Raw genomic sequence first — 24,745 nt, forward strand, 5'->3', positions numbered from 1 at the left:
TGTATGTGATTGCTGCTCTCCTTCACTGAGGTCGCATGGACAACATTACTAGTATTTTAATGGAAAGTCTCTTTATTTCAGGTTATGCTCGTATGAGGTTTGTCTTTGTTAGCAACATGTTGCTTGGAGCCAGATTAGCAGCATGTTGCTTAGAGCTGGCCGCACTCTATTATTTTGCATATACGTTACAACTCCATGAACTTGTCTGAGATATCAGGTTTTAATTATGCAGCTATTGTCTACTAATGCTGTTCTTTTTGACATCAGCTATTTTGGCATTTTGACAGGTGAACTGTATTCTGTTGCATGTAGTCCAACAGATCCTGCATTGGTGGTGACTGGAGGTGGAGATGACAAGGGATTTATTTGGAAGATTGGTCAGCTAGACTTGTGTTTGGAGCTCTCAGGTGTTTTGTACTGTTTATGAGTATTATTTCTAATTCTTGTCTTCAGAGCATCACCACCATTGCCATTGTACAAGAATTATATATTTACATTTTCTTCAATGTTTCTGCACTTGCCTGTAACTTCATACATTTAGATATTTCTTCTAAGTTCTAAGGTCATTATGCTTGTAGAAGTTTATGGGGGTAGATTTTATCAATTTTGTGTACTATGTTCATTATCTTCTTTGGTAATAATTGAAGTAATACTTGAATGGTTGGAAAGAACAAAGCAAAATAATTTTGTATGAAGTCAAGGTGTTGGGTTGAACATTATAGCTAAACCAGTAGAGACAAATCATGTTTAGAGAAATCTCTTGTTTGAATCTCATCAATGGTGATCTCCAGCCTGGTTACCAAAGGGAAAAAAAAGGTGGAAGCCAAGCTGCTAGCAAGCCATAAATAAAAGCGAAAGGAGAAAACCTGCTCTAAGTGGCATGAAAAATCAACACAGATTGCCATGATCCTGAGAATATAATTACAAAGCTAGCTACATCGGCTTTTCAGTGATAGCCTTACTTTTTTCGTTTTTGGGAAAGAAGGGAAAATTTTATTGAAGACAAGAAGTCAATAAAAAGTGATGAGCAGTCACAGTCAAAAGCAAATGACCCTAAACAAACATGTCTCTATCAGGAAGCCGATTCCACAACACCAATGCAATGCTCCTTGCTTCTTTCTGTAATGAAGTGCCGGATGAAGTCTCCAAGCGCAAAACAAGAGAGCACGCACATACACAAATAGCCACTAATGGGCAAAAGAACAACACAACCACTTAAAGTGGTAAGGCACCCAAAAGAAGAGGAAAAATATATATTCCACTCAAAAGGCTTCAAAGAAGCATGCTTTACAATGGGGATAAACCCCTTTATTTATAGACAAAAGAGGAGGCCTTGGAAGGGCTCCTAGAGGGACGTTGGAGCCCTTCCAACGGTCATAAATATGACCGTTGGATGCTCCAACGTCCTCCTAGGTGGGGCCCATTCCAAGGTGGAAAAGAAAAGAATAAAGAAAATAAAAAAAAGGAAAAAGAAAAAGAAATAAAAGAAAAGAAGAAAAGTTACAATATGCGATAAGAAGTAAAAAGACTGTTTTACCCCTATTGGTCTATTTTACAAAAGATATAAATATATATATATATATATATATATATATATATATTTATATATGTAGATAGACACATAGACATATATATAATTAATATATATATATGTGTATGTGTCGTGATCTATATATATAAATATATATATGTATAACATATTTTAACACCCCCCCTCAAACACACAGTGAGATCACCGAGAGTTTGCTAAGGAGAAAGAAGAAACGAGGCGATGGCAAAGCTTTGGTGAAGAAGTCCGCCAACTGGTATTCGGTTGGAACATAAGGCAATTGAATGGTGCCTCGTAAGAACTCATCACGAACATAATGACAATCCATCTCAATGTGCTTTGTTCTTTCATGAAAGGTGTGATTGCTGGCAATGTAGATAGAGCTCTTGTTGTCGCAGCACAGCTTTGTGGGAGTTGAGAATGAGACTCCCATATCTTTAAGCAAACTTCTTAACCATACGATCTCCGTGGTGGTAGTGGCCATCGCACGATACTCGGCTTCAGTAGAAGAGAGTGAAACTTTCTGTTGCTTCTTACACCTCCAAGAGATAAGTGACTCTCCAAGAAACACACAATATCCTGTGGTAGAAATACGATCATCGGGGTTACCACCCCAATCAGAGTCAGTATAAGCAAGTAAAGTAAGAGGTGAAGAGGAGGGTAAGAATAATCCTTTTGTTATGGTGTTTTTCAAATATCTGATAATTCTCATGACAGCAGCCATGCGAATGGTGGAGGGAGCGGTCTGAAATTGACTTGCACTATGAACTGCATGAGAAATATCGGGCCTAGTGATGGATAAGTATGTGAGAGACCCAATCAATTGACGATAAGGTGTGGGATCAGCTAAAGGAGTGCCATCACTGGCTCTCATCTTGGCATTGATTATTTCTGGCGTCTCCACCTTCTTGTCATCAGTCAGTCCAGACCGATCAATAATGTCGGAGGCAAGCTTCATTTGAGAGAGGACATACCCTTTGGTGGAGTATGCAACTTCAATACCTAAAAAATATCTTAGATAACCAAGATCAGACATATCAAAATTTTCTTTGAGAATATTCTTAATAAGGTCAATACCTCTCTTATCATTACCTGTGATAATCATGTCATCAACATACAATAACAGAATTGTAATGTGATCATTAGAATTTTTAACAAACAAAGCAGTATCAGAATAACACGAAGAGAAACCATTATCAAGAACTACTTTGCTAAAAAGATCATACCAAGCTTTAGGTGCTTGTTTAAGACCATAGAGAGCTTTATTTAACTTTAGAATATTTCCTTTACCAATTTCAAGACCTGGCGGAGGATCCATAAGGACTTCTTCATATAAATTTCCATTTAAAAAGGCATTTTTAACGTCAAGTTGATATATAGGCCATTGTTTGATGGAGGCTAAGGCAATTAAAGTTCGCACACTAGTCATCCTAGCTACGGGAGCAAAGGTTTCCTCATAATCAATTCCATATTCTTGGGCATAGCCTTTTGCAACCTAACGAGTTTTGTATCTCTCAAGAGATCCATCACACTTGGTTTTAACTTTATATACCCATCTACACCCAATTGCCTTTTTTCCTAGTGGTTGGGGAATAATACTCCAAGTTTGAGCTTTGTTAAGAGCCTCTAATTCAGCTTTCATTGCATCAATCCAATGTGAATGATCTTTAGCTTCTTTAAAAGAAGTAGGCTCATGATATGAATGAATTAACATGAGACAAGCCCTATAATTAGGTGAGAAAGATTCATAAGATACAAATTTTTGTGGAGGTCTACTATTACGAGAAGATCTCCTAGGTACATTAACAGGTTCTTCTAATGAGAGATCTTGAGAATATCTTTCAAGAGCAGGTTGATGTTCATTTCCTGACCGCCGGGTATATACATTTATTTCATTAAGATTTTCAATTTGAGAATCATTACCATGTTGAAGTATATCATTATGATGTGAGATGCCATCACAAGTATTATCGCAAGTAATTGCATCTGGTGTTTCAACTCTAGGAGCAAGATCAAATAGGAAGGAATAGTCAAAGTCTTCTCTAGATGTGTGAACATCAAATCCATTTTGATCTTCAAGAAAATTTACATTTCTTGATATATAGAGTTTATTATTTCGAGTATCATAGCATCTATAACCTTTTTGATTTTCACCATATCCAATGAATGCACATTCAATAGCTTTAGGTGATAGTTTATCTTGTCCTTGAATAAGCACAAAACCTTTACATCCGAATATCCTTAATCTATTAAAATCTGGAGTAATTTTGAATAATTTTTCAAAAGGTAATACATTTTTTAAAGAAGCAGAGGGCATACGATTGATTAGATATGTTGCGGTAATAAGAGCTTCGGCCCAAAAGTTTTTAGGAACATTTTTAGAAACAAGAAGTGTTCTTGTAGTTTCAATTAAATGTCTATGTTTTCTTTCCGCAAGACCATTTTGTTGCGGGGTTTTAGGACAAGATCGTTGATGTAAAATTCCATTTGTTTTGAAATAATTTTGAAAATCTTTAGACATGTATTCTCCTCCAGAGTCGGATCTAAATATAGCTATATTGTTTTGAAATTGGTTTTGAATAAGAATATGAAATTCTTTAAAATTATTAAAGACATCGGATTTGTTTTTAATAATGTATACCCATGTATATCTAGTAAAGTCATCAACAAAACTAACATAGTAGGAGTAACCTCCCTTGGACAGAACGGGTGCCGGTCCCCATACATCGGAATGCACAAGTTCAAAAGGTCTTTTTGACACAAAATTACTATGAGAATACGGAAGCGAATGAATTTTTCCAAGGATACAATCATTGCATGTGAATGTATTTGTATTACAAAATTTTTCCAAAAAAGGAAAGAGATACAATTTAGAAACACTAGGATGTCCAAGTCTTTTATGCCAAGTCTCAATATCTTTGTTTTGAACATGATTACAAAATGATTTGGTTGGCAATGACAAAAAATCCATATAATAAAGATCCCCTCTTCTATGGCCTTGCCCAATCCGCTTCCCGGACCGGAAATCCTGCACATAGCAATGGGTAGGTGAAAAAGTGACATTACATTCAAAATCGGTAATTTGGGAAACGGAAAATAGATTTAAATTAAGTTTTGGAATAATTTGAATTTTGGGAACAAAAAATTCTTTGTTTTCATTATAAGTTTTCTCAAGATTCCCAATGCCTTCAACATCCAAGGATGTTCCATCGGCAGTGGAGACAAAAGATTTAAATTTGTTGAGACTTGTTTTTTATAAGAGTGATGCATTCGGAGTCATATGAAAGGAGGCACCCGAATCAAGTATCCAAGAGGTCATACCTGGGAAGGAGGAGATAGCGGCGCCGGAAGTGGATGGTGTAGAGGAGAACTGAGAGGAGCTCATCTTCATGAATTGTTGAAGAGTTTCGGTAAGATGAGCAAGGGATTCTTTTATGTCACCATCTTTCTTTGAGTCTTCATTTGGAGGAGCTTCACCAACGGAGGCCACCTTCTTTTTAAATCTTGGGCAATCCGCCCGGTTCATTACAATTATGGCAAATAATTTTCCTTCCTCCACCATCATTATTTTTGAAAAAATGAGGTGGTTTGTATGGCCTTACATTGTTGCCGGGTCTAGACACGACATGAACTTCATCAACATCTCGTTTTAATGCCAAACGAGTCTCTTCTTGACATAGGTCGGCCAAAATATCACTTAGAGGAGTAGAGGCCCTATGGAGAAGGGATCCTCTAAGTTGCTCAAATTCGGGGCGAAGCCCATGAATAAATTGGAAAAATCTTTCTTTTTCCATTTGCTCTTGCCTCATAGCAATAGCACTACCTTCCCATTGGGGTTCAAGAAGGACAAGTTCATCCCATAAATAAGATAGGGCACTATAATAGTCCCTAATACTCATATCACCTTGTTTGGTAGCTCTTACCTTTTCTTATAGAAAGAAATGCCTAGCAAGGTCCCTTTGAGTGTACATGCCTTTCATAAAGAACCAAGTTTCATTAGCCTTCTTGAATTTGGCGAGATTTGCACAAATCTTTAATTCAACATTGTTCATGAACCATGCTAAAATTTTAGCATGCTCACTTTCCCAATCTTCTAATTTAGAAGAGTAATCAAGAATAGCCTTCTCTTTTTCCTCTTCGTTCAAAGCTTTTTCCTCATTACCTTCAAACTTTGTTAACTTCAATTGTGGTTCCGGAATGGTTCCACATACATAACCCCAAAGTTTTTTACCTTTGAGATTGTTTTCCATAGCGGCCGCTCACATGCGATAATTGGTCCCATCCAATTTGAATGAGAGGTCGATTTTTGCATCCTTGTTGGCCATTTGTAGAAGAGGAATGTGAATGCACGAAAGAGAGGGATATTGCTTGTCAAAAGAAGATCCGTTGAAGCTTTATCGACCAAGGCTTTGATACCATGTAATGAAGTGCCGGATGAAGTCTCCAAGCGCAAAACAAGAGAGCACGCACATACACAAATAGCCACTAATGGGCAAAAGAACAACACAACCACTTAAAGTGGTAAGGCACCCAAAAGAAGAGGAAAAATATATATTCCACTCAAAAGGCTTCAAAGAAGCATGCTTTACAATGGGGATAAACCCCTTTATTTATAGACAAAAGAGGAGGCCTTGGAAGGGCTCCTAGAGGGACGTTGGAGCCCTTCCAACGGTCATAAATATGACCGTTGGATGCTCCAACGTCCTCCTAGGTGGGGCCCATTCCAAGGTGGAAAAGAAAAGAATAAAGAAAATAAAAAAAAGGAAAAAGAAAAAGAAATAAAAGAAAAGAAGAAAAGTTACAATATGCGATAAGAAGTAAAAAGACTGTTTTACCCCTATTGGTCTATTTTACAAAAGATATAAATATATATATATATTTATATATGTAGATAGACACATAGACATATATATAATTAATATATATATGTGTATGTGTCGTGATCTATATATATAAATATATATATGTACAACATATTTTAACACTTTCTACCTTTCCACAGTTCCTGAAATGTCTCGTTTTTCCTTGTGAGGTAGAAACTGGACATCAAGGCTGAATAGATGAGAGGGTGTGCCTGATCAGCAACTCTTTCTCGGCCATAGACTGGTATATAGATTTCCATCTCTGCATCTTCTTCATGACAGTCTTCCATTTTGCTCCAAAGTGCGCAATAATGAAGATCTCTTAGTCAGGGACAGCCCCAAGTATTCCATGGGTAATTCACAAAGTTATAGGTTTACTTAAAATATAGGGAAACTTATCAACCTTGGCACACTACAATTCTGGTTGGAGCTGGGTTTCTTTTGGTTTTGATGGTATGGAGACACTTTATTGAACATTATAAAATTTACTTTGATGATCACAAACTCCTGTTTGCTTTGATTTTGGGCTTGATAAGGTACATCGTTAAGGATGTTATCATTGAAGGAACATGTGTCTCTTTTCAATCTTTTTTTATCTTAATAATATATTTCTCGGGAACTTGTTGAGCGTGTGCATTTTAGGGATGTTATTGTTAAGTTATATGTATAATTTCATAGATAGTTATCTCTCTATATATATAACTATAATTTATAATGTAATTTAGGTTGCCCACCAGGGGCATTTTGGTTATTTTGTATATGATAGAAAATAGGTTTTTCTTTATTCTTCTTATTTTAATTTTTTGTATTTTATCTCATTATGAAAGGGCATTCTTGTAAAATGCCTTAGTCGTTGGGAGTACTCCCAACGATCACACATGATTGTTAGGAGCTTCCCAACGTCTATTTTGAGGCTCCCTCTTGGCCTCATCTTCTCTATAAATAAGGGCCTAAGGCCCATTGTGTTTTGAAGCTTCTTTGAAGTCCCTTGATGAATAAATTCATAATTTTTAAGTGTTGTATCTCTTTTGATATTGTATGTACTCTTGTGCTTGTGTAAACCTTAGTGCTTTTTGGATTATCCCTTAGTGGTTTTTGTGCACTTGTGCATGTGCACTTTGTGATTCTGTTCTTCATAAGCCCTTAGTGGTTTTTGTGCTTTGGACAATTTGTGGGTGTAATTTGTGCCTCTTGAGTGAAGTGTGTGAAGACTCGTTGTTTCATTACATGGTATCAGAGTGAGAGTCTTCTTGGACCTTTAAAGTGTGATCATCACGTGAACGTGGTACCCGTGTGATCGTGGTGATTGTGGTTCCCAAGAGGTTGTGTTATCTACATCTTTTTCTCTCTCTTATAGTCTTTCAAGTTAATTAAAGCTGGATGATGTGGGCTTCAATATTTATTCTAAAATCCTTATATATATGATTATTTTTTAGTTCTCTATCTTTAAAAAGATATTTATATATTTTTGAAAAATTTGCTTTAAATATTATGGTTATTTCTTAATCATGTAAAATGTGTTTTCTTTAAAAATTAAATTGGAACTAGAGTTTGTGTTTTGATATTAAGTTATTAACTCATAAGTAGCATATTGTTGAGCTCTTTATGATAAATCCTCTATATTTTACTTTTATACAAAAATATATATTTTCTATGCTCTCATATATATCCATTAGTAAATTTGTGTGCGTATTCATTCAAAGTATATATTTTTTTTTGAAAATTTTTGAACACTTTTATGATTATTGATAATTTCATGCATATGTCAAGGTATGTTTTTTGAAATATATTTAGAGTTTTTTAAAATAAGTTAATGCTTCTTACATGTGTTATGATCAATAAAATCAATATTTTTATCTCTTGTTCTTGTTCTTGTACCCCTTTAGTGGGTGTTTGTGAGTGAATCTTTTGTGGTTCTTTGAGTATTCTTTTTGGTATTTTAGTGAAACTCTTTTGAGTGTCCATTGTTGGTGACTTAGTGTGAGCCCATTTTGTGGCTTGTGAATGCTCTTTTGGTCCTGTGGTGGAACTCTTTGAGTGTCCACTTTGTTGTTGTGGTAAATATCTTTTGGAGGACCTTGTTTCCTTTCGTTTGTGAACATCTTTGGAGAATTTCATTTTCTTGCATATTAATTCAAAGTATATTTTGGGTATATTAATATCTTTATGATTATTTGTGTATATTCTTATAATATATTAAAAATTATGTTCTAAGTATGTGGTTTCTTAAGGACTCTAATTAATATGATTATATGTTTTCTATGCCTCTTCCTTTTTGTTTAACAAATGAAATTTTCATCTTGATGCTTTTATGAATGCCCCTTTGTGGGCTTTGTTGGTGTGCTCCTAATGGATACTTGTTGTGCTTGTCCACTTGGATCTTTAATGAAAACTAATTTTCTTGATTAACGGTTGTCATTTATAAAAATGTTAAATATTATAGTAGAATTTATGTGGCCTTAAAGTTATTAGATTATTTGATATGCATGAATTTTAATCTCTTTGAGAGTATCCATGATTGATTGTACTTGGGTATGCTCTTGGTCTTGTGTATGGTTCGTTGAGAACCTTTGTAAGTTTTGGCCCCTTTTATGTTGTATACCATTGTTGTCTAATAATAGACTTATAATCTAGATTGAGCTCTCTCTTTATATAGCTTGTTTATATTGGCATTATTCATTCTTCATTGTTATTGATGTAACCTTGATTGTCTTTACTTACAAGGTTTATGAAAAATTATAAATTAATATCTTGTGTGCATATGATTGCATAAATCTTTACAAGGTTTTTACCTAACTTTATTGGACTTGATTTGACACTTGCTTTTTCAAATCGAATATTTGATATGAACTCACCTATTTGGAAATTGAATTATGTGAGTATGTATTACCTTTTGTGGCATTTGGATTGTCTATCACAAAATTTTATATGATACATCATTCTCTTGGCCTTTTTATTTGTTCAGAGATATTTGTTGGGGTGAGTTGTGTAACCTCGTTTTATGTGAGTTTAGATTGTCGACCTGTGGTTTCAATTTAGATTGTCAACTTGTGGTTTGACTCTAACTGATGGTTGATTGATCTTTGGATTTGTGAGTATCACTCATTTGTTGATTGGCCATTGTTATTATTATGGATGCTTATAACTCTATTTATCTGTGATGACAATCTATTGTTTGAAACTATGTTGTTTCAAAGGATTGTTAAAATTAATATCCTTTTTTTATGACATTAGTGTGTTTTCATTGCAAACTTTCTTACTTCGAGTGTCTTCTCCTTGTTATGCCTCTTATCTAGGTGTCATTATATGTAGACAACAGATGTTTGTTCACACATTCGTGTGTGTTTTTAGCCCATTATTGACATTATGATTATAATCTTGATCTAGTTGATAATACACTTATTTTTTTAGTGTCATTGTATGTAGACAAGAGATGTTTGTTCACCCCTTCGTGTGTGATTTTAGCCCATTGTTGGCATTATAATTATACTCTTGTTCTAATCGTTGGTACACTTGTTTTGAGTGTCATTATATGTAGACAAGAAATGTTTATATACACCTTCGTGTGTGTTTTTGGCCCTTTAGTGACTGTATGTTTTATACTCTTATTCTAGTCGCTGATACACTTAATTTTGTGGATTGGAGGTCTAGTGAGGTGATTGCTTGTGATGGTCAAACTTTTGTTGAGATATACAAACATCATTCATTCTGTTATATGAGATTTTTTAAATCTCTCCACAAAATTTTTGATTTTTTACTACTTATTTATCCTTATATGGAAAATGGTTATTCAAATATTTTCATGCATTTTGCATTGAATATGCTTTAATTACATGATTAAGGACACTTTAAATTTGTTTCATGATAGAATGCCTTTTTGCATATATATTACTATTTGCAAAAATATTATTTCATGAGATTTGTGGAATTTTAAATCTCTCATAAGTTATTTTCTCTTAGAAAAGATTTTATTGGTCCATAAGTGACTTTCATTAGCTCTAAACCATGGTTGCCAGTCGAGGAAGCGGGAGCGGGAAGCGACACGGGAAGCATAAGCGGGAAGCGAGGCACTTTCAAAATTTTAGGAAGTGGAAAGGGTGGGACGACTTAGGAGCGAATCAGGAATCGTCTCGGAAGCGACCTAGGAAGCAAAAAAGAGAAAATAAAAATAAAAAAAAAATAAAAATACAAAAAATGGAAAAATGGGGGAAACGAGGGGGAAGCGCGATGTTTCGCGCTTCCGAAACGCGCTTTGAGGAGGCGCGCTTTCGGTAACTCTGCTCTAAACTATTGCATGATTAATACTGCTTCTAAAACATAATGTTTGATTGATCCATGCTTGTCATATTTATCTTATCTTAACCTTTATTGAATGATTTGAATTATTTCTTATATCTTCTGTTGTGTAAAAATGACTCGTTCTCAAAAGAAAATCTATTTACGAGTCAAATACTCTTCTTTGTGGGATTTTATGATTTAAACACTTTTTTGTGAGTCATTTATTCATGGTATTAATATTACTCAACAAATCCTATTTCATGTCTTGCATGCATTAATGTGCTTTTTCTTGATAAATATATGTGTTGATTATCCTAAAGTTAACTTTTTTATTTATTGATTGTTTCTTGAGTTTTTCACATCTTATGCATGACTATGAAGTTTTCCTTGTAGGTTTTACTTTCTCACTTCGAAGTATTGGGGTATTGTACATATTTTCATAAATGTTTAAAGTGATTAATGATTTATGCATCCTTCCATAATATCAATATATTTTGAACAAATAATATTTTAAAATGTTCTTTGTTTTTATAATATACATGTTCTTTTGTATAGTTGGGATATTTGGCTTGTTGATCTATGTACAAGTTCCCAAGTATTGAAGAGTCGATTTTTAGCAAATGATTGAACAAAAATATTAAAAACTCTATAACATGATAGAGACTGAAGATTTTTAAAGACACGGGTTCTTTTGTATTTGTACACCGTAAGTTTCAGGGAGGTGTTAAGTTATATATATAAATTCATAGATACTTATATATATTCAAGATATCTGTATATATAACTATAATTAATAATGTAACTTAGGTTGCCTATCAGGGGCATTTTGGTCATTTTGTATATAATAGAAAATAAGTTTTTCTTTATTTTTCTTCTTTTGTTTTTTTGTATTTTATCTCATTATGTGAGGGCTTTTTTGTAAAATGCCTTCTTATAGTCGTTGGGAGTACTCCCAACAGTCACAAATATGATCGTTGGGAGCCTCCCAACGTCTATTTGGAGGCTCTCTCTTGGCCTCTTCTTGTTTAGAAATAAGGGCTTAAGGCCCCTTGTATTTGGAATCTTTTTTTAAGCTCTTTAATGAATAAATTCATTATTTTAAAGTGTTGTTTCTCTTTTGATATTGGATGCACTCTTGTGCTTGTGTAAGCCTTAGTGCTTTTTGGATTATCCCATAGTGGACTTGTGCATGTGCACTTTATGATTGCGTTTTTCATAAGCCCTTAGTGGTTTTTGTGCTTTGGACGATTTGTGGGTGTGATTTGTGCCTCTTGAGTGAGGTGTGCGAAGACTCCTTGTTCCATTACTGTTATTGTTATTATTGAAGGAAGATGTGTTTTCCTTTGTATCTTTTTGGTCGTGGTAGTTTATTTTTCTGGAAGTTAAAGTATATTGTTCTAGAATGTATTGAATCACTGTATGCTGTCTTCTATTTGAATAAACAATTTACCTTTTTATTATTTGAAAAGTAAGAGATTTTGCCAAATATGACCTTTGCAAATTGTATTTACTAATGCCTGAATACTTTGTTATTCTCTATAGTGTCAGTCATTGGGGGCCCAAATGTGATTTTAGCAATTTATGCTTTATCGATAAGAATTTTTTCTGTTCCTAGTTATTGAGAATTAAGTTGTCAATGTGACTCTTATCTACCTGATTGTGTCTTGTACTTTATCTTGATTCAAGTCTACAAGTAGGTGTTCTTTGAAATAACTCTTGATTTACATAGTTGCAAACCTAAATCTGTTCTACCTATTTTGAGAACAAACTGAATAATAGTGGCATTCAACCTTCATGGAACCGTAGTGAAAGTATAAATGGAGTATTGCTAGTACTCTTTGGTTCAAGGGATGGTCCTCTTGCAATATTGTGGCATTGATTGATTATGAACTAGACTTTTTAAATCCAGTTTTTCATTGTGCAGGACACACAAACTCAGTTTCTTCATTATCCTTCAGTACTGATGGGCAGTTAATTGCTTCTGGAAGCTTTGATGGGACTATTCAAATCTGGGATGCATCTTCTGGTAGCCTTAAATGCTCTCTGGGCGGGCCTGGAGGAAGCATAGAGGTGAACCTTGTTAGAAGCTTATAATTATTTTCTTTCCTTCACTTAGGTCCACTTTATTTCTATTTACGTTCTTTAGTTTTCACTCTGTGGTCGTTTTCACTCTGTAGTTGACCCTTTTTTCTGATAAATTGTCCAGTGGGTCCAGTGGCATCCAAGAGGGCATGTGGTGTTGGCAGGTTCAGACGACTGTAGTGTTTGGATGTGGAATGCTGACAAAAATGCTTGCCTTAATGTGTTCACAGGGCATGGTGACTCTGTTACATGTGGGGATTTTACACCTGATGGTACTGAAAATTTTAAACAACCAATTTGTTCTTTCTTATTTTCTTTTTGCCCTTTTTGACTTTTTCCTCGTGGTAGTTAAGATAAGGGATGTGTGGTTATATTGTCTTTGCTCTTTGAACTTGTGTGGAGCACTGTTGATGTTCTTCCACTTTACTCATGGAGATGATGCTATGGCGTGTGTTTTTCATTTGGCTGTGCTGCTTGTGATTCATCTTTGCTTTTGTAGTAGAAAATATAGCGGTATTACCTATGAAGTTTTCTATGAAAAGACAATACGCATACAAGCTTAAATACTTTATAAAAGAATTGTACGAAAACACTCTCACAACACTTTAACAAAATACGCAAAAAGCGTAAAAGTAGCAAACATGCAATAATGCATGTATTTGATAAAAAGAACAAATGCTTGAGACTCTCAAGCTTGAGCATTACAAAGGGGGAACACCCCTATTTATACAAGTGCCAAAAGGTGCAAAGGGGAGGCTCCCAAAGGAGTCGTTGGAGAGCCCCCAACGGTCACATTTGTGACCGTTGGGGGCCCCCAACGACTCTATTGGGGGACCCCAATGCACTTTAAATAAAATAAAAAATAAAAAGAAAAAAGAAAAAAGAAAAAAAAGAATTACAAAAAATAAATAAGAAAATTACAACATATTCCAAATGGAATATGCGCAAGATAGGAAATTACAAGAATACCCTTTTTCGGGTAAGAAAATAAAAAAAGGTATATAAATATATATATTTATATATATAGAGATATATGTACATATAATATATTATATGTAAATGTATCTCTATGTATATAAATATATATATTTATATTTACAATAATGATTTTAGGAGATACATTTTAACACCCCCCCCTCAAACTTACGGTGTGATAACCGCAAGTTTGTCAAGAAGGAAATGAAATCTGGGCGAACATAGAGCTTTTGTGAAGAAGTCGGCAAGTTGATACTCAGACATCACGTATGGTAGATCAATAACCTTCTTCAAGTATTCTTCTCTAACATAATGACAGTCCATCTCTATATGCTTTGTTCGCTCGTGAAAGGTGTGGTTTTTGGCAATATAGATTGCACTTTTATTGTCACAACATAGCTTTTTTGGTTCTTCGACAACCACTCCCATATCTTCCAAAAGGCGTCGAATCCATACAATTTCCATGGTGGTAGATGCCATGGCTCTATATTCGGCTTCAGTAGATGACAAAGAGACCTTCTGTTGCTTTTTACATCGCCATGAGATCAAAGATTCACCTAAGAAAACACAAAAACCAGTGGTGGAGTGACGGTTACTAGGGTCACCTCCTCAATCTAAGTCAGTATAAGCAAGTAATTTTAATTCAGAAGAAGAAGATAGAAATACTCCTTTATTTATTGTTCCCTTCAAATATCTGATGATGCGAAGGACAACACTCATATGAACGGTTGTAGGAGCGTGCTAGAACTGACTGGCGATGTGAATAGCATGTGATAAGTCGGGTCGAGTAATGCTAAGGTACATTAAAGAGCCTACCAACTGCCTGTAAGGAGTAGGATCGGTTAGGGGAACACCGTCGTCAATCTTCATTTTTTATCCCATGACTTCAGGAGTTTCGCATACTTTGTCATCAGAAATTCCTGATCTGTCAATAATCTCACAAGCAAGTTTAGACTGAGATAGAAAATAACCACGTTGCGAATAGGCAACCTCAATTCCAAGAAAATATGTTAGAAAACCCAAGTCTGACATCTCAAATTTTGAAGTCAAGACGGACTTGATACCCTTGACTCCTTGAACATCATCACCTGTAATTAACATGTCATCAACATAGAGTAATAGAATCACAATTCCTGCATTAGATCTTCTAGTAAATAGAGCAGTGTCAGTATAACATGAGGAAAAGCCATTTTCCAGCATTACACTGGTAAACCTGTCATACCAGGCTTTGGGGGCATGTTTCAAACCATAGAGGGCCTTACGAAGACGAAGAACTTTATCTTTAGGAATCTTCATGCCTGGTGGAGCATTCATATACACTTCTTCATTAAGATCACCATTTAAAAAAGCATTTTTTACATCCATTTGAAAAATATTTCAATTTTTAATAGATGCAATAGTAATAAGACATCTAACTGTAACCATTCGGGCTACAGGGGCAAAAGTTTCCTCATAATCAATTCCACACTCTTGCCCATACCCTTTTGCAACTAAACGAGCCTTATACCTTTCCAAAGATCCATCGCTCTTAGTTTTAACCTTAAAAACCCATCGACAACCTATAGTTTTCTTTCCTATGGGTAGAGTTTGGAAATCCCAAGTTTCAGCCTTTTTAAGGGCATTAAGTTTATTTTGCATAGCTTCTTGCCATTCTATACATTTTTTAGCTTCAAAATTTCTTGGTTCAAAATAAGAGTGAATGACACTAAGACAAGCCCTATATCGGGGTGAGAAAGAATCAAAAGAAACAAAATGAGTTGGAGGTCTTCTATTCCTTTCAGATCTTCGGTGATCGATAGTAGGAACAAGCTCACTATATTGGTCAATAACACTTCTAAAGGTGTCTTGGTTTCTACGAGAGTAGGTTATTGGATCACTTGAAAATCTACTTTCTTGTTCATTGAGTGAGTTATGTTCACCAATGTCACCATCATTTTCCTCATCATGATTTGATGATACATCATCATCACTAGATATATCATCATTACTAGACAATAGGTCAAATAGGAAGGAATAATCAAAATTTTCTTGTTGAGAAACATTTTTTTCAAAGCCACTTTCATTTTCCAAAAAAGTTACATTTCTAGAGACATATAACTTATCGTCTCGAAGATCATAACAACGAAACCCTTTTTGAGTTTCGGAATATCCAAGAAAGGCGCAAGGGATAACCTTGGGAGATAGTTTGTCATTCTTATCCGTAAGTATAAAACACTTACACCCAAAAACTCGTAACCTATTATAATCAGGTTCAAGCTTATATAAAATCTCAAAAGAGGATATTTTTCCTAATATCCTAGATGGCAAGCGATTTATCAGATAAACAGAAGCAAGAGCTGCTTTTGCCCAAAAATTTTTACGAATGTTTTGGGAAATATGAAGGGTCCTAGTAGTCTCAATGATGTGCCTATGTTTTCTTTCGGCCAACCCATTCTGTTGAGGAGTTTTAGGACAAGACCTTTGATGGACAATTCCATGATCCTCAAGATATACTTTAAATTGATTGGAGAGATATTCCCCTCCAGAATCACTTCTAAATATCTTTATATTACTATTGAATTGATTCTTGATCATTGAATGAAAGGTTTTAAAACACGAAAAAACTTCATGTTTGAACTTAAGAAAATAGATCCACGAATATCTGGAAAAATCATCCACAAAAATGACGTAATAAGAAAAGCCTCCTTTTGAAGAAACAGGTGCGGGTCCCCAAACATCCGAATGAACAATTTCGAAAGTTTTAGAAGAGAACATAGTTCTTTGCTCAAAAGGTAAACTTTGCATTTTTTCGAGAATACAATCATTACAAGAAAATGAACTTTTACATAGGTCTTTTGCAAAATGTAAATAAGACAACTTGGTGATATTAGGATGACCAAGTCTTTTGTGTCATACATTTATATCTTTGTTTTGGGCCACATTACAAAAAGATTTTGGAACTTGAAGAGATTTCATATAGTATAAGTCTCCTTTCCTAAAGCCTTCCCCAATCAATTTCCCGGACCGGCGATCATGTATTAAACATTTATCACAAGAGAACTTAATATCGCAACCATGGTCTGAGAGTTGAGAAACAGAGAGAAGATTTAAGTTTAGTTTAGGTATAAATCTAATTTTTGGAATAAAAAAATCTTGAGTTTCAAAATTACCTATACCTTTAATTTCAAGAGAGGTTCCATCCGCAGTGGAAACAAAAGAGGGAGAAACATTTTTTGAGAAATCGGAAAGTGAAAACATGTTTGGAGACATATGAAAAGATGCACCGGAGTCCAAAAGCCAAGAGACTTTACCTGAAAGAGATGAAGTAGACACGGCGGCACCGGAGGTAGCTCCCTTGAGTAGAGGTTGAAGGGCTTCCACTATTTGATTTAAAGAGAGTGACCCAATTGATGATGCCTCCTCCTTTTGTGGTACACCGGTGGTAGCCATTGCGAGAAGCTTTTTCCATTTAGGACATTTGGGTTTGATATGTCCGGGTTTTTTACAAAAATGACAAATAATTTTGCTATAGTCCCTTTTTCCTCGTGGCCCACCATTTTCACCTTGATTTTGTGGTTTAAAATGAGGGGGACGATAGGTTTTTACATTGTTCCCGGGTCTTGATACGGCATTGACCTCATTACTTTCTTCATGATTACAAGGAACCACAAGAACACTTGATCCTTGTTTACATAAACTCATACGAGTCTCCTCACCACTTAATTTGGTGAGTACATCTTCAAGAGAGGGAGGAGTAAAAGAGGATAGAAGACAAGACCTTATTTGCTCAAATTCAGGCTTTAGCCCATTCAAAAAATTGAAGAACCGATCTTCTTCAAGTTGCTTGTGACGGAGGTCAATTGCTTCTCCACTCCATTTTGGTTCAAGTATGACAAGCTCATCCCAAATAGAGGAAAGGTCGGCAAAATATTCCCTAATAGTCATTTCACCGTGAGTAAGAGAGAGAGCCTTCTTTTGAAGATAATACTTATGAGATAGGTCCCTTGATATGTACATTTTCTCAAGATAATGCCAAGCTTCCGATGCCTTTTTGAACTTAATAATGTTGGCATTAATCTTAGTTTCAACGGATGAAAAGAACCAAGAAAGAATCTTGAAATTTTTCATTTCCCACTCATCGTGCTTCTTAGAGTACTCTTCAAGAGCTCTAACCCTTTCTTCTCTTTCAAGAATCTTGATTTCACTTCCGTTTACCACGGTTATTTTGGGTTCCGGAATTGTGTCTTGCACATAACCCCATAGCTCCTTCCCTTTTATGTGAGCCTCCATGTTTCCGGCCCAAATATGATAATTAGACTCATTCAATTTGAAGCCAAGAGTAAAGTGAGACTCTTTTTCGTCCATTATGAAGTAGAGAGAAAGGGAGAAATGGCGTACCAACACAATATTTCAAATGCTAGCTTGCGCAAGATTCTTCTAAAATATTTGAGAAGCAAGATCCACCACTTCAACCTTTAAAGATCCGAAGGCACGTTTTTTGAGGCACTTGAAAAGAAGAGAATCCCACAATCCTCTATCACCAACCAAGCTCTAATACCATGTGAAGTTGTCTATGAAGAGACAATACGCATACAAGCATAAATACTTTATAAAAGAAGTGTACGAAAACACTCTCACAACACTTGAACAAAATACGCAAAAAGCGTAAAAGTAACAAACATGCAATAATGCATGTATTTGATAAAAAAAACAAATGCTTGAGACTCTCAAGCTTGAGCATTACAAAGGGGGAACACCCCTATTTATACAAGTGCCAAAAGGTGCAAAGGGGAGGCTCCCAAAGGAGTCGTTGGGGAGCCCCAACGGTCACATTTGTGACCGTTGGGGGGGGCCAACGACTCTATTGGGGGACCCCCAATTCACTTTAAATAAAATAAAAAAGAAAAAGAAAAAAGTAAAAAAAGAATTACAAAAAATAAATAAGAAAATTACAACATATTCCAAATGGAATATGCGCAAGATAGGAAATTACAAGAATACCCTTTTCGGGTAAGAAAATAAAAAAGGTATATAAATATATATATTTATATATAGAGAGATATATGTACATATAATATATTATATGTAAATGTATCTCTATGTATATAAATATAAATATTTATATTTACAATAATGATTTTAGGAGATACATTTTAACATTACCGGCTTAAGATTTCAGGTTTCTAAATATTATATTTTGCTATAATTCTTTATTATTAGTCCTCCTTGAAATATGGACTGCCCTTCTTCCTATTATGAGAGGTTCAGGGGCAGACAAACAATTTTACTTTTTCTAGATGGTTCAAGGAAATGCATTGAGAATTGTGGATTACATGGGTATGATCATGTGAACTCTGACTATAGTCATCATTGACCGTTTCTGTACATCCTAGTTTCTTCACATCCTACCAAATGCTACAAGTTGCTTTGATGTTATTCTAACTTTGCTGATGTCTGCTGAAGGTAAAACCATTTGCACTGGCTCTGATGATGCAACACTAAGGATATGGAATCCAAAGTCAGGCGAGAGTGTGCATGTAGTTAAAGGTATATTTAGTATCAACCTTGATCATTATAGTTGTCTTCCTACATAGTCATTTTTCTTCCCTCCATAATGATTAACTTATCGACATAAAGATCATATCTGTTGTTTTCATTTTGTATAATATTTGTTAGTTAATTTTCATCTGTAAGTGATCATACTGGTTCTTTATGCATATCAGCAAAGTGATCATAGTTGATGAACGTTGCAGATGAGTCACTGCTGCATTGACTGCTAACAGTATCAGTGTGGATGTGCAAACCTTGTCCCTTTTCTAATCTGATTGAATTATTTTCTTCTTTTTTTCCTGTTATTTTCTTTACTGATGTGGATTGTTAGGTGATGAAGATTAAATTCTGGCGTTCACCAACTTGGCTAGGAAAAAAATGCAATTGGAAGATCTGTGTTTTTCTTATTGTAATAGCTCTGGATGCAATTATGAACTTGTATGATTCTCCTGGATCGAGACTAATTATTATTTAAAGTACTCAGAGAATTGTAGTTCTGATGCACAGAAATGACTGTTCTAAACCTGATCTTGTTGATGCAAATATGTGACTGAAACTAAATTTGATTGATGTTACGTTATCAGGAACAGTTTAATCATGCAAAAACTAAAAAACTGGTGATACCAAGAAATTAAAGTATGAGCGTGACCTAGACCTGTATCTTCTAATCGTGACACTTAATGTCAAATACTTATATATCTCTGGAGAACAAGGTTGTGGAGAAAACTATCATCATAACTTAATAATAACAAGTACAATCTCCTGACAGAAAGGATCATTGGATCTTTCTGTGGTGAAAATAATAATAGACAATGGTCATGTGGCTGGATATTGTAGTAAACAGGGGTAGGCTACTTTGACGTGATTCTTGTATTGTCATGCTTATTTATTCATGTAATTAGGTTTATTTCATGTGCAATATTGGTCTAGTCATATTAACTGTAAAATATCATTTTTACTTGATTAATAAGGTCCAAGCTCTAGATACAAAGGTTCTTTCATGCTGAACAACATACTGCAGTTTCTTGACCTATGTCACATGGATGTGGATGCAGAAGCGGGACATGATGTGGGTATGCTTGGTACGATATGGTAATTTAAAAAAATGACATGGGGACACGACCATACACACATAGATGTATGTGTGTGTGTGTGTGTGTGTGCAAGTGTGTATATAAATCACTATTAGGAACGTCAAATAATGAAACTAAGTTGAAATTGAAATTTTATGTAAATGATGATAAATTTTAAAAGAAAAGGAACTCAAATAAATACAAAATTAAGAAATAAGATCATAAAAGAAAATGGATAAAGTTAATGACACAATGTTGACTGTGTGTAAAACTGGTTTGACTATGTCCATGAAGTGTCGTGTCTTGTGCATGAAATATCTCAGTGTGGTGTCGTATTGACACAGGATACACATGCTAAGTGAAGTGTCTGCGTGACTTGTTCTTGACCAAAAATGGCTCTCCAGGTGATATTGATTAGATTTGGCTAGGCCTACTCGGGGTGTGCTCGCTGGAAGATCTTTATGATGCTTTTAGTTTCCTGATTTATTTACTGTGAAAATTTTGGAAGTTTATATCAGCAGTCTAGTTTTCAGAAATTTTTCAAAGCCATAATTTCATGAATGATGACTTAAAGGAAAAGAAAGTGCTTCATTGTCAAACAATAAATGCAAATATGTAATGCATACTGCAGAACTATATCAATCATTGAATTACAGCAGTATGCTATATATCATCAAATCTCCTTTATAAGATGATCTCAATTCCTAAATCTTGATGTGATGTTACTTAGGTGCCATTTACCATGGAAAACTTGAAAATTGATGTAGATGTTAGATCATTTTGTTATATCTGCTCATGTTGGTTTAGAAACAGAACTAGGTTAATGCCAACATCCCCCTTATCATTTATATTATGATCTTCTGTTGGCTTCAGATGGTCGAGTACTTCTATTCAGACCTAGAAATCCTAATATTTTCCTGTGTACCGTGCCATGGAAAGTTAAGATATATCTTGTCATGTTATCCGTCAGAATTTTTATAATAGCTGATTAATTTGAAAGACACAAGAAACCTCTGGTATGTGAACCAGGGTTACCGGAAGCGCCTAGCTAAAAGGGGAAGCGCGCTTCCAAAGCGTGGGGGGAAGCGTCCCCGTTTTTTGGGAAGCGCGCTTCCCTTTAATGGGGGACGTGTTTCCCTTTAATGGGGGACGCGCTTCCCTTTAATGGGAAGCGCGCTTCCCATCACGCTTCCCCCTCGCTTCCCCTGTTTTTTCAATTTTTTTGTATTTTTTATTTTTTATTTTTATTTTTTTCGCTTCCCCCTCGCTTCCGAGATGCTTCCTAGGTCACTTCTGAGACGCTTCCTAGGTCGCTTCTGAGACACTTCCCGAATCGCTCCTAAGTGGTCCCACGCTTCCCCGCTTCCTAAAATTTTGAAAGTGCCTCGCTTCCCGCTTCCCGCTCCCGCTTCCCGTATCGCTTCCCGCTCCCGCTTCCTCAACTGGCAACCATGATGTGAACTGATAACATATTCAAGTGGGGCAAAAACGATGGAACTGTGTTGCCTTCAGTATGCATGTATACAAGTACATAATGTCACATGTTGCAGCAGAATAAACATAACCTTCAAGTACTTTCAGAAAGTTTGTGGTGAATTGCGGGCTTCTCACACATGATGGTCAGTTGTCATGTTTGCTGGTTTGTTAAGTTACTGAAAATTCTTGTTTGAGTGGCTTTTTTAAAATGATGATTGCATGCTTCACAATGTAGTTTGGTAAATAAAGTTCTTAAAATGAATTATTTAGACAAATCTTTTATTTATAAGCCTACATCATATTTTATTGATGCTAAGTATCTATTGCTGTAAAACTTTTATAGGTCATCCATATCATACGGAAGGGTTGACATGCTTGAGGATTAGCTCCGACTCCACTCTTGCTGTAACTGGTTCAAAGGATGGGTCTGTTCATTTAGTTAATATAATTACTGGCAAGGTCCATATCCCTTTTGAAGTCTTGAAAAGGCCTGCATTCCTTTCATCCGTCTCGTGTGTTCTAGTCTATATGCTCTATACTTATTCTGTATATGTAACTTCAACTGTTTGACACCTGGTTCTTTAATTCTGCATCATGATATGTGCATTTGCTTTAAAATATTAAAGCTAATAAATCTCAATAGATTAATGTCTCCCTGCTGGTAGGTATTGCATAGTTCTTAACAAGGTTATTTAGTTGGCTATGCTGGTCATTGTACAAATTGTGTGCCAGGTTTGCTACGGCCTGAAGTTAGACATGCTGGAGGCAGAAGCATCTAGATGTACAAACTTAGAATATTACGTGTTTAGCTTACTTCCTAGTATTCAGTAAATGGACAGATGCATTACCTACAGAAAGCATATGCACTTGACTTTCCCAAAAAATATCTCACACGTAAGTAGCACTGATAATAGATTGAATGGAATGAATCCCATGGCACATCGTATAAGAGGCTGTGCCAGAAGCATGTAAACGAGCAACTTCTTGGGGGTTAAAGGTGGCAATCCTTAGATAGGCAGCTCCTGAAGCTGAACAAACTGGGTTTCATGATACAACTATCAAACTATCCATCTATATATGTTTGATTCAACATACCTCCATCTCAAAAAGCCAAATAAATAGTGCAACCAGAGTTTCGGGGAAGCGATTCGTGAAGTAGAAGCAGGAAGCGAGGCAATTCCAAAATTTTAGGAAGCAGAAAGTGCAGGACGACTTAGAAGCGAACCAGAAATCGTCTTGGAAGTGAGAAAAGAAGCGAACTGGAAACGACCTAAGAAGCGAGGGGGAAGCGGAAAAAAAAACAAGAAGGAAAAAACAAAAAAAAAAGGAAAAAAGAAGGGGAAGTGAGCTTCCCATTAATGGGAAAGTGTGCTTCCCAATTTTTTTAGTGCTTTCCAACACGTTTTGGAAGCGCCACGTTTTGCGCTTCCGAAATGTGCTTCGGGGAAGCGCGCTTCTCAAGGTTCTATGGTGCTTCTAGTAACCCTGAGTGCAATACACATGCGAGAAGTGCATGGGACAGTCATTTGTGCCACTATCAATAACAAAGAAAATTAAAGACATCTTAAGATTTATTAAATGCATGAAACATTACCAAGATCAGTGTGAAATCATATGAAGCCATTATGCCTACTTTTCTTGGTAAGTGTAAGCATCCATTCTAGTGGTCTAGAAAATGGTAAACTGACAAATTTTATAGTATAATAAAGTGCCATTTAGTGGAGCCATCTGCAATGTGTTGAGACGCCCTTGAATCTATGAGCAACTGTTGATATAAACTAAACTACCAGAACTGAAGAAGTCACTTAGAACCAACAATTGGTAGCTTTTGGACAATTGTGAAGCATATTCTTTTTGCCATCTTTGTCTGAAGTCTGAACTCAAAAGTAGTCTAAACGTGTAGGAGGCTTTGAACAAGGAGGGCATGCAAATTCTCGCATGTAATTGTGGACTTCAGATTTTGTGGTAGTATTTTCCTGCATCTCAATTAGTTGATTATCAATGTTTGAAAATGGTGTGGTTGTTATGCATCAATAAGAGCTGATAACAAATACATATCAATCTTTTAAATGTTGCTTGCAGGAGTAAACTTAATATGGACCAGAAGGCACCAAAGCTTATTCTTGTTTGTTGCTAATAGTTGCAAATATGATATTCAAGTTGAAGTGTAGGTTTAACATTTTAATTATTTCTTTCAAAAGCTTCAAGACCTGGCAAGCTTTTACAAGAAAATAAGAATATGTGGTTGTCCTATGAAGTAAATGGTTAACTAATAACTTTTAGTTTTTAGATAACAAATACAATTCAGAATGAGCATTTTTCCCTTAATAGATATGTAACTAATCAATATCTGTTTTGGTAAGAAAGAGAGATTATTATCTACCAAAATGGGGAAAAGACGAATATATAAACATTTGGTTTTTGTTTAATTGAAAAGGCAGAAACATTTCTTTTCTTCAATTAGAATCTGTCACACGGACACTTCACTTAGCATGTGTATCTTGTATCGACATGACACTCGGACACTTCACGGACACGATACGACGCTTCATCGAGAAACCAGTTTCATGCACAGTCAACATTGTGTCTTTAACTTTATCCGTTTTTTTTATGATCTTATTTACTTATTTCATATTCACTTGAGTTATTTTCTTTCAAAATTTGTCATCAATTACATTACATTTCAATTTCAACTTAGTTTTATTATTTGATGTTCCTAAATGTAGTGATTTAAAATTGTTGTTTTACACACACACATATATGTGTGTGTGCAGCCGTGTCCTAATTTTTTAAAATTATTTTATCGTACTACCTGCATCATGTTCCACTCCCGCATCCGTATTAATGTGACATAGATTAGAATACATTAGGTAAAAAACCCTTTAAATTATTCTGTATAATGTCCAAACTCCAAAGGGTTT

The 24,745-nt window shown here is 35.3% G+C and overlaps 1 protein-coding gene across 2 annotated transcripts in view; it reads left to right on the plus strand.

Moving 5' to 3' along the window:
• LOC149821746 (uncharacterized) overlaps nt 1-24,745 on the plus strand; it is a 49,955-nt gene that overhangs the window by 7,721 nt on the left and 17,489 nt on the right. Inside the window, exons 5-9 of one of the 2 annotated variants that reach the window (XR_016425867.1) lie at nt 288-407; nt 12,614-12,759; nt 12,896-13,043; nt 19,189-19,272; nt 22,168-22,278. Coding sequence is in view for 1 of the 2 variants with exons in the window: in XM_089980520.1 (XP_089836646.1) it covers nt 288-407; nt 12,614-12,759; nt 12,896-13,043; nt 19,189-19,272; nt 22,168-22,283 (614 nt within the window). In the remaining variant the exon portion in view is untranslated. Of the gene's footprint in view, nt 1-287; nt 408-12,613; nt 12,760-12,895; nt 13,044-19,188; nt 19,273-22,167; nt 22,284-24,745 lie in introns of both variants that reach the window. The other variant, XM_089980520.1, reaches the window with a different exon arrangement.

This window comes from Nuphar pumila, chromosome 11 (genome assembly GCF_984573655.1).
Source record: "Nuphar pumila chromosome 11, dmNupPumi1.hap1.1, whole genome shotgun sequence".
In the NCBI taxonomy this organism is placed as follows: domain Eukaryota; kingdom Viridiplantae; phylum Streptophyta; class Magnoliopsida; order Nymphaeales; family Nymphaeaceae; genus Nuphar; species Nuphar pumila.